A 10,492-nucleotide genomic window follows, 5' to 3' on the forward strand; every position below is an offset into this window, starting at 1 on the left:
CCGACATTATGCTTTAGCATGTCTTAATAAGGCAAATCTTGGATTTAACCATAATATCTTCATGAAACTAGCTTCAATCTTTTCATGACTGAACTTAATCCATCAAGACTCGACTTTTATGCTCAAAGGACATTAGAAACACTAGGATCTAATATTATAACCTTCTATAGTAGCTCATATTCTCAAGAACACATTAAAGGACCATTTTATGAAGAAATAAGCCCTGAACTACAAACTAACACATAGAGTCATCAAGGTAGAAGCTTTTTACCTTGACAATATAGAAATGATGAGAAACCACTAGATGTACAAGCTCTTTCTGATCCAATGATTCTTCACAACTCTTCTTCTTCTTCTTCTCTAAGCACCACACACACCAAACACACACACACACACAAGCTCACACTTTAAGGAAAATGGATTAAGGTTTTGAGATAAGACTTAAGAGGCAATAGAGGCTGATAATGTGATCGTCTTGAGGCACTTAATGTGTTTAAATCGGGTGCAAACCCTAAAATTAGGGTTTGCCCTTGGCTTGAGTACCCCATGTGTATGCATGGGTACGCCCAATGCACGTAGGGCTCACCCCGATGTGCGCATGCAAAGGAGTACGTTGTGCGTACGTAGTGTACGCCTAATGTACTCATGGTCCATTGATTGATTTTAATTGAAATAATGGCTAAATTTTATACCTGGTGACTCGGGCGTTACATAAACAGTATATGAAATTTAATTAAAATAAAAATAACAATAAAATGACATGTGAAAATCTTTACTTCAAAATAACTAGAAAATGATATGTGGAAAAAATTTAATTTAAAATAACTACAAAATAATATGTGGCAAAATAAATGAGAGTATGACATGTAACAAAAAAGATTTTTGTTTAGTAGAGTAGAAGATTTATTCATTTTTAATACTCTTTAGTCTGTAATTTCAAAAATTCAGGTACTTATATCAATGTTGTTATATTCCTTGTTCTTTGCACATTATTTCACACTTACGACCTATAAGTGTGGCATGTCCTCCCGATTACTACATCTGATCTCAACAACGATTATAGTTACCTAATTAAGTTTTGTGTTTTTATGGATAAAAATACATTTCCTATGTTGGTAATAAATTACAACAATGTTTGCTATTATGGATAAAAAAAACTAAAGTGTGTTACTCCTAGAGATAAAAAAAACAATGTAATTATACTCTGTAATAGATAAAAGATAAAGTAAGTTGTCTATATATTGATAAAAAGAATTATATTATTGTAAATAAAAAATATATTTTGTTTCTATTATGGTTAAAAATATAAATATGTTGTGATGAGTGGCACTTTAATGTTAGTGAAGGTAGATCTTTTGACTCACCTATTTTTATTTATAAAATTTTAAAAAAATTTATATAAAAAAAGTTATGACCTATCTTAAAAACTTTTGAATGAACTATCTTATAGTATTTGGAAAAACCTATATATATATATATATATATATATATATATATATATATATATATATATATATATATATATATATATATATATATATATATATATATAATCCATTATAAACAATGATCCATTAAACTTGGTAATTAACAAAAAAATAATAATAATAAAATAAAATTCATGGAAATTTGAAAGGGTTGTGAATATGTGATTATTGTGAATGATACAATTGTGAGTATATTTCAAGATATGAGACTCGTCGGCTATAATTATAAAAAATTTAAATTAATTTTTGCTTATACAACATGGCCCGCTAATATTCATTTTTTTTATTTTTCGTTTCTATTGGTTTCACATAAATAATAAACTTATTAATTTCTATTTTAAACTATTTTAGATAAAAAAAAATGTTGGTAACTCCATTGTCTACGTTACTAAGAAGCTTACATTACGAAAAAGCAAATCTATTATCTATTATAATGAATAAAGAAATAAACTATATTGTTATTATGGATAAAAATATAAGTATGATGTCGTCAATAAAGTTTGTTTTATCACTTTTTAGGCAAAACGAGTACGTGTTCTCTTGAAGTCTTTCGATTATTTGAAAATTTATGTTTGTTTTAACATTTATATGTATGCAACGATATGAGAATATAAAAGGACTGAAGCGAGCATTCAAAGGCAGTACGGATTTTACTGAAAACCTTTGAGATTTGTGTTTATTACAGTGATATTGATGCTTAAAATTTTGGATTTAATAATTTGTTAGTTAAAAATTATAATCAGATTGCAGGTCGATTAACAACCTTCCATAGTTCCATCTTAATCCGTAGAATAATCTATCAACAAACCTATACTTTTAATAACACGGTATCCAATTAAGTATTACAACTTTTATACATGAGCGAGTATTTTTGTTTGCAATTTTGTGCAAGGTCACATTCAGACAGACTTACGGCTCAAATGGGGCGCATTGCATGCATGCACAAATAGATTGTGGTCCAAGAGAAAAGAATAAGTAAAAAGCTTTAGTTTGAATTTTATTTTGGCAATTCTCGTTTCTTAGATTTCGGCTGCATGCGTATTATTTTTATGGATATCTACTGCAAAATAAAATATTTAATGAAAATTCTAACATCCACACAACTGCCATTGCTTGCCTTGACACTTCCTGTGCTCTTATTATAAATGTAGTGCCACTCTGCTCATAATTTTCATACTACTCACCCCCTCCCCTCTCCCCTATAGTTCATAATTTCGTGCTTTGATCTTGCATGGGTAGTTTGGTGCATAGCAATGGAATTCGTCCAGAACCAAATGAAACGGGCATTGAAATTGGGGAGTGTGAGTCATGTGTTGCCAAGAAAACGGGAAGCTTAGCCTACTTGACATGGGAGGAGCTTGGAGTAGCTGTGTCAAGCTCAGAGTGGAGTTCAAGAAAAAATGAACGTAAATCTTTACTTATTGGTGTCTCTGGTTATGCTAAACCAGGAGAGATTGTTGCTGTTATGGGTCCTTCTGGTTGTGGCAAGTCTACCCTTCTTGATTCTTTGGCTGGTATGTAGTTCGATCTCAAGATTATGTTTTAACGTTAACGACCTTCTAACTCGCTTCTTTACATGTGCATGTTGTATACGACATTATTGTAGATTTTTTATTTTGTGTACAATGCAGGGAGGTTGGCTTCTAATACAATGTACTGTGGGCGAGTTCTAATTAATGGACGTAAACAAAGGCTTAACTATGGCACTTTGGTAAGAAAAATGAATCACTTTTTTATACATAGTTAATTGACGTAAAATCATATATCCTCACGAGAAAAATATATAAAGCACAAATTGTTGCATCTTTTTTCTTCCACATATAGGGGGCAACCTAATTAAGCGTCTGCCGAGGACCCAAAGTTGCATAGGGCCCCAATTTTTTTTTTGTAGCAAAGCTTATGAAAAATTATAAAAATATAAAGAGAATGTGATCATTCATTGAGGAAAATTAAGAAACTAACGTCTTTAAAGTCATTGAGGCAAATAAAAGGAAAACATATTCGAGTTTCACTTATTAATTAGCTCTTAAAAAGACAAATCGGACATGCTATTTTTTAAGTTATAATTAGGTGAAAATCTAAAATATTTTTAATTTCACCAAGACGTGTTAGTGTTTTCATAAATTTCAATTTTATATTATTAATTTGCTTTCATAAAATTTTCAAAATTCAAATAGTGGTTGTGTTAATTGGTGCTTCTGACATAATTTAGGAATGAGTATCATGGATAATAATGTAGATGCTAATCGTATGTGATATATAGTGACATTTTGTTTTTTTTTTATTTGCAAATCTATGATTAGACCTACACGCTATTGTTAGGGAATACTTAGAGTTGTATTAATCCCAACTTACAAGTTAAATTGTATTGTAACCTTTCAATAGGAGTTATACCAATTTTGCATTTGGTATTGAGGGATAACTTTTATACTTTAGAGAGGAAATGTCATTTTTGTAAATTCTAGTCATAAACCAAATCAATAATAAAATGTTAGAAGTCTTAAATTACATGTTAGATTAACGAGTTTGCTTACCCATTAACTATGTATCTTTAGTTTTTAACTTAATGGGCCTTTTCGCATAACAAATATTGGTAACTTAACTATACATTAATTTTAGTAACTTGAGGGCCTGTTTTTTGTTCTTATGATTTATCAATTTTTGGATAGAGTCACATACAATTAATTACATAACAAATCATCCGGGTTATATTCTTTCTTATCTAATGTAGGCATATATGACTCAAGAACAAGTTCTAACATGGACGCTAACTGTAAAAGAAGCAGTTTACTACTCAGCTGAACTCCAACTACCGAAGTTGATGCCAAAATTCGAGAAGAGGGAGAGAGCAGATAGAACTATGAGGGACATGGGGCTCCAAGATTGTGTGAACACTAGAATAGGAGGCTGGGGTTTCAAAGGACTTAGTGGAGGCCAAAAACGGCGTGTAAGCATCTGCTTAGAACTATTGACGCATCCGAAACTTCTGTTGCTTGATGAGCCTACAAGTGGGCTTGACAGCGCTGCGTCATACTATGTCATGAAGCAGATTGCCAATCTCACTCGACAATATCATATGACTGTTTTAGCAGCAATCCATCAACCTAGTAGTCAAGTTTTTGGACTTTTTAACAATCTTTGTCTTCTTTCGATGGGGAAAACAATCTACTTTGGTCCTACTTCTGCAGCGAATCAGGTTCTATATCTTTATCATATAATTAATCACGGATACGTATTATAAAAATACATATCATAAGAACATGAATGTAACTTAATTATATTCTTGTTATTTTCAGTTTTTTGCAGCAAATGGTTTTCCTTGCCCGGATCTACAAAGTCCAGCAGATCACTACCTCATAACTATCAACATAGATTTTGATGAGGTACGTTAAAATTGTTCAATCTTTGCCATAGACGATTGAGAATTTTCAAAAAAATTGTGATAAGAAATTAAGAAGTCACATTAATAGTATATAAATGTTGTTATCTTTGTATTCTTTTAATCATAGTTCATAAATAGCTATAGAATTCAACATGAGTACATTACCCCCTTGTTTTTGATTGAATTCGTCTTAATACACCACAAAGTTCTTGATAATTCGAAGTTCATTCAGTTGTTCGTATTTTCCCACTGCTAGGACATTGTTAGTGGAGAGATTCCTTCTGAGCAAGTAATCAATGCACTTGCTGAATCTTACAAGTCATCTGAGATATATATGGAAGTCCAAAGTGAAATAGCTACAATATGTGGAGAGGTACATGATGTTCTTTCTTAGAACAAAAGTTACATTACAGTAGAAATATAATTAACCAGAAAATGTAATTTTTTTTAGAAAGGAGACATAATTCAGAGAGAAGGAAGCCTACAAGTCAATGTCATTACACAGTGCTTGGTGTTATCGCAAAGATCATTCATAAACATGTACCGCGATCTAGGATACTACTGGCTACGACTTGTTATATATATTTTGTTGGGTTTCGCACTAGGAACACTCTTCTTCCAAATTGGTTCCGGATTTGGCTCTATAAATGTAAGTTTCGTTTTATTTTATTTCGATACACAAATTTTTTTTGTAGGAGCTAAATCGAAACCCTCACATAAAAACAAATGGGTGTCTCGTATCGTAGGTAAAAACGAAATTTCAGTTTGGTGTGGTCAATCATTTAGATATTATTTCATTACTACAGATGTTGTAAACTTAATTTTTTTTGGTGCCAAGTGCACATCTAAAAAGTTTGATGATGCGGCTTTTCGTTATATATGTTACGATTGTTGTTCTAAAGTTTTTCACAAAGTCAATAATTATGGGAAAAAAAAGATAAAGAATACCAAATGATCAGCCAACAAATTATTTTTGGTGGTGTTTTCAATCGTGTACATATGTAAGTACTGAGAATAATTTTTTATGGTTCCGAATGCATAGGCTAGGGTTTCAATGATCATGTATGTTTCTTCATTCCTAACCATTTTAGCCATTGGCGGGTTCCCCTCACTCGTGGAGGAAATGAAGGTTAGTTGATATATCTTATGTGTTCTTGGATAAACAAAATGTACTTGAATTAATTTCCTTCCTTAGTAATTAACTATATGTATCATAACAAAATCTATGTAGGTCTTTCAATGGGAAAGATTAAACGGGCACTACGGTGTTGGATCATTTGTTATCAGCCATGCTATCTCTTCAATGCCATACCTACTTGTCATCTCCTTAATCCCGGGAGCAATTTCTTACTCGATCATGGGACTCCAAAGACAACCCAAACTATTCATCTATTTCGCATTAGTCCTCTTTGTGTCAATGTTGTTGGTTGAAAGTCTTATGATGATCGTAGCTGCCATTGTTCCAAATTTTCTCATGGGCATCATAGCAGGTGCAGGAATCCAAGGCTTGATGATACTAGGTGCAGGGTTTTTTCGGTTGCCAAACCAACTACCTCAAGTGTTCTGGAAGTATCCTATGTACTATATTTCATTCCACAGGTATGCATTACAAGGACTGTACAAAAATGAGTTTGAAGGGTTAAAATTCCCTGAGTACTCAGGAGGTCCTCCTACAATTGATGGTGGGATGATTTTGAAGAGTGTATTGCACATCGAGATGCGATACTCTAAGTGGATTGATCTTGGAATCTTGTTTGGTATGGTTGTTGCATATAGAATAACACTCTTCTGTACTATTAAGATAATAGAGAGAATGTCGCCTATTCTTAAGGATTCCACTTTGGGTTCTGCTTTTAAAAACTAGAAATGCTTCCATGAAGCTTGTCTTTGTCTATCTTAAGATTATATGGTAATAATGTGGATAATCAATAATAGTGGTCAAATATACTGTAATAAATACTAATAAATAATAGCATTTTTTTGCCATATTTCATATACTTATTTATTTTGTTATATGTTATTTTGTGGTTATTTTAATTTTTTTTTCCTACATGACAATTTATAGTTTTTTTTTTATTTTAATAAATTCCACATAATATTGATATGTAATGATTGTAATATATATGGGAATTTGTTGAGTAATAAGTTGAACCATTCGATTAGTTATCTAACAATTTTTTTAATAGTTGGTTATTTTGTTCATCATCATCTGTTGAATTTGTTCGAAGGTTTTAAATTGTATCAATTGAAGGTTTTATGGGTGTGTCAATGTTTCGCCAAGTTTTGGGCGGTGTACATCTTGTGTATGTGTGCCCTCAAATTTTTGTTGTGGAATTATTGGTCATAGCATATTCGAGTTTGGGTAGTTGTCCTCAGGTTGAGAGTTATGTGAGGGCTTCATTGTCTGTTCTTGTCTGATTAGGCTTTGGGGTTCGAAACACAACCCACACGCCTGACGGGTCTAGCAGGCTACATGTCTGACTCATGTTAGTTTTCCTTGGTATTTTTGTAGATTGTTTGAAAGACCATGGGGGATCCCATGACAATCACATGAGTGTTGTAAGATTACAATCTGGCCCATAACATTCACTTGGCTGAGGTAAGCCGTTGCAGGGGTGTTTGTAAAACTGTGGGCGGACCATAACATATGCACGGGTTGAGTCAGATCCATCATTGTTGTTTAGTTGCTCCTTGTTTCGGCGTGGAGGCATTGCATGCATCGGGGTACGCCGGGCGTACTCAACTAGGCTGGGTGTAGTTCGGATCAGACCAATGACTCCTTCAGATATACATCCAAATTAAAGATTAATTAATAATTATTAATCATTTAAAGATTTTGGAAATTCATATCTTCTTCATACGAACTTCGTTTTCGATGTTATTTATATCCACGCGTAGGTGAGACTACGCTCTACAACTTTCATTTAGACTCCGTCGGCTAATTTTGACTTTTATTTTTATTATTTTTTTTTAGTAGTCCGGAACAGGAAAACTCCGTTAAAAATTCATAACTTCTTCATCTGACGTCCGTTTTCATCTGTCTTTTCACCAATGCACTACTATTAACGAGATCTTCAATTCTCGTTTAGATTGTTTCAACCAACAATCACTCGATCTCGAATCGGGTATTCAGGCTGCATATTGTTAAGATGAAACTTCGGAAAATCATAACTTACTCATACGAAGTCAGATTTGAGCATTCTTTTTATGCACGCTCTAGGTTTAACGAATTCTACGACTTTCGTATAGATCGCTAAGGCTAAATCTCTCTCTATCTTAAATTCGTATTTTACGTCGTTCATCGTCGTGCCGGTTCTGTTGCGAAACTTCGACAAGTCATAACTTCTTCGTTATAACTCGAATTTCAGCATTCTTTATATATTCAGAAACCTCATTTCAACTACTACAACATTATCCATAGATATCGAGCTTATCTAACATTTCATTTTGACGCTTATTTTTATTCTTAATTCAATTAAGTCACACAACTAAGCATAAAACACATAATACTCATCTAATACATCTTTATTATTTCAAAACGGGTTACAAAGGTTAACCTAGACTATTATATCAACATTAATGACAAACCTCGAAACACAGGCGTTACAATTACCAACGGCAAAAAGCAAACTCTCAACTTTTCTTTATTCTAATCATAATCATAATCAATTTTTTATTTTCCTGTGAAGAACAAAGTTAGTAACGTTAATGCACCGGATTCCCAAAATCAGCAATTTAATTTCAATCTGTTTTATACATGTGATTTAAACTTAGTATTTATCAAGTAATACATAGATTTGTTCCAAGTATAGCATACTTCGATTACTTTTTTAATCATAAACAGGAAGCTTCTAATTTCTTGTATTAAGCATGATATTTACAAAAGCCAAATTTGTACCCTTTTACCAACTTATTATCGCTGACGCTAAGCTCAATAGCTCAAATTGTTTGATTATTTTATATTTCTAATTTATTACCAATAGTACTTTACGAATCAGAACTCAATTCCAACATGCTTTGAGAGCATTCAAAATAATTTTGATTTTACATTCTATGTTTGACTTTGATAGAAATTCAAAGCTATCAAAATGAACTAATTTGGTCTTTTACTTAATTCTTTATAGGTTAAAAACATTTTCCAAACTTTTTTTAAACCAAAATTCATTCATTAATGTCATAGTTTTCCTTCAATACTTAAACTTAATTTCAGTAATTACCTTTAATTTTTGTCATAGAAGAGGATTGGAAATTACCATTTCTTTCCTTTGGGCTACTCTTGTTGTGGCTCCTGGGTTTTGGAATATGTATGTTCTTTGGTTTTTGTTAAAAAGACATTGGCGACCAACGAGTTATTTTTGAAGTTGATAAAGTCAAAATGAGCAGTTTTAGTCCTCGACCAAAACTGATGAAGAGGTCAAACAATTTTGAAGTTGAAAAGTCAAAATGAGTAGTTTTAGTCCTCGACCAAGCTCATTATTCCCACAATAAACACGATACCTGAATAAAGTAGATACTAAGCATGCGAAGAAGATAAAGAAATCGGATATTGAGTGTTCAATAAGAATTTGTCAAGAAAAAAATCCCGGATTCCCAAACGCCGCTATCACCGGCATCAGAGACGCCACATCATAAAAAACAAACAGACGTAGCTTTGGTGGTGTAGCTGACATGCGACAGAGGTGGAAGAGGATTAAAGGGCCTTCTGAAATCTGCAAAAAGAACCTGACATTAGGTTTATTTCATATATTTACACAATTAAAATTAAAAATACATTCTTAAATAGCTTCATTGTTTGAATTCGTCAACAACAATTTGCAAGATGTCCAATTGCAGCATCAGTCGGTCTATGTTTCAGATCAATTAATTTATCTGTCAATTTCCTGACGAATTTCAAAAAAAGAAATCAAGATCAATGACTTTAAACATTAAAAATAACAAAACAAAGCACAAAAGAAAACGCACATGAAGCAGGTGATTGTTTCTTTAACCAAAAAAATCAAATTATATATATATTTATAAATCCAAAAATTCAAATGCTAGCCTAATAGGTTTTGACCTTGTAATTAGGTACAACAATAGAGAAGATAAAAACAGGAATCATCTGATAATGTACATCAATAGAGAAAACAAAAGGATCCATTTTTAGATGGTTGAATAAAGTACCTTTGGAGGGAGGGTAAGAATATTAAGACATATTTGCCCTGGTGTGTCGATATTTGGGTGGCAAACAGGAGTGGTGTGACAGCCTGGAATTTTCAGGTATTTATTTTGGATTTATTTATGGAAATTATGAGTGGACTCAGCGAGTTGGAGCCCAGACTCGCCGAGTAGGATCGCGATTTTGGGCACGGGTTCGCGTCCGGACTCGACGAGTCCAAGAGTGAACTCGGCGAGTCCACGCTGTGTGGTGAAATCCTAATTTCCGGGGTTTGCGGCCTATTTAAAGGGCCTTATGGCCGTCATTTGTGCTCACCCAACCCTTAGAGAGAAACCCTTGTGTGCTTGAACGTTTTGAGAGAGAAAGGAAGCATTCTTGACCCTTGTGTGTGTCATTTAGCAAAGAAGGAGAAGATTCTAAGCAAGAGGAAGCAAAGGAGGTTGCTATTCTGTGGATTTGAAGCTT

General features: G+C 32.9%; 1 protein-coding gene across 1 annotated transcript; it reads left to right on the forward strand.

Moving 5' to 3' along the window:
- Window positions 1–2,676: 2,676 nt before the first annotated feature.
- On the forward strand, window positions 2,677–6,813 carry LOC144997514 (ABC transporter G family member 1-like). The gene is made up of 8 exons (XM_078957416.1): window positions 2,677–3,001; window positions 3,119–3,198; window positions 4,219–4,683; window positions 4,784–4,870; window positions 5,126–5,242; window positions 5,321–5,518; window positions 5,912–5,998; window positions 6,101–6,813. The coding sequence occupies exons 1-8, from the start codon at window positions 2,719–2,721 to the stop codon at window positions 6,731–6,733; spliced, it is 1,950 nt and encodes a 649-aa protein (XP_078813542.1). The 5' UTR covers window positions 2,677–2,718; the 3' UTR covers window positions 6,734–6,813.
- Window positions 6,814–10,492: the final 3,679 nt, after the last annotated feature.

This window comes from Lactuca saligna, chromosome 5, assembly GCF_052625555.1.
Source record: "Lactuca saligna cultivar CGN05327 chromosome 5, ASM5262555v1, whole genome shotgun sequence".
In the NCBI taxonomy this organism is placed as follows: Eukaryota; Viridiplantae; Streptophyta; class Magnoliopsida; order Asterales; family Asteraceae; genus Lactuca; species Lactuca saligna.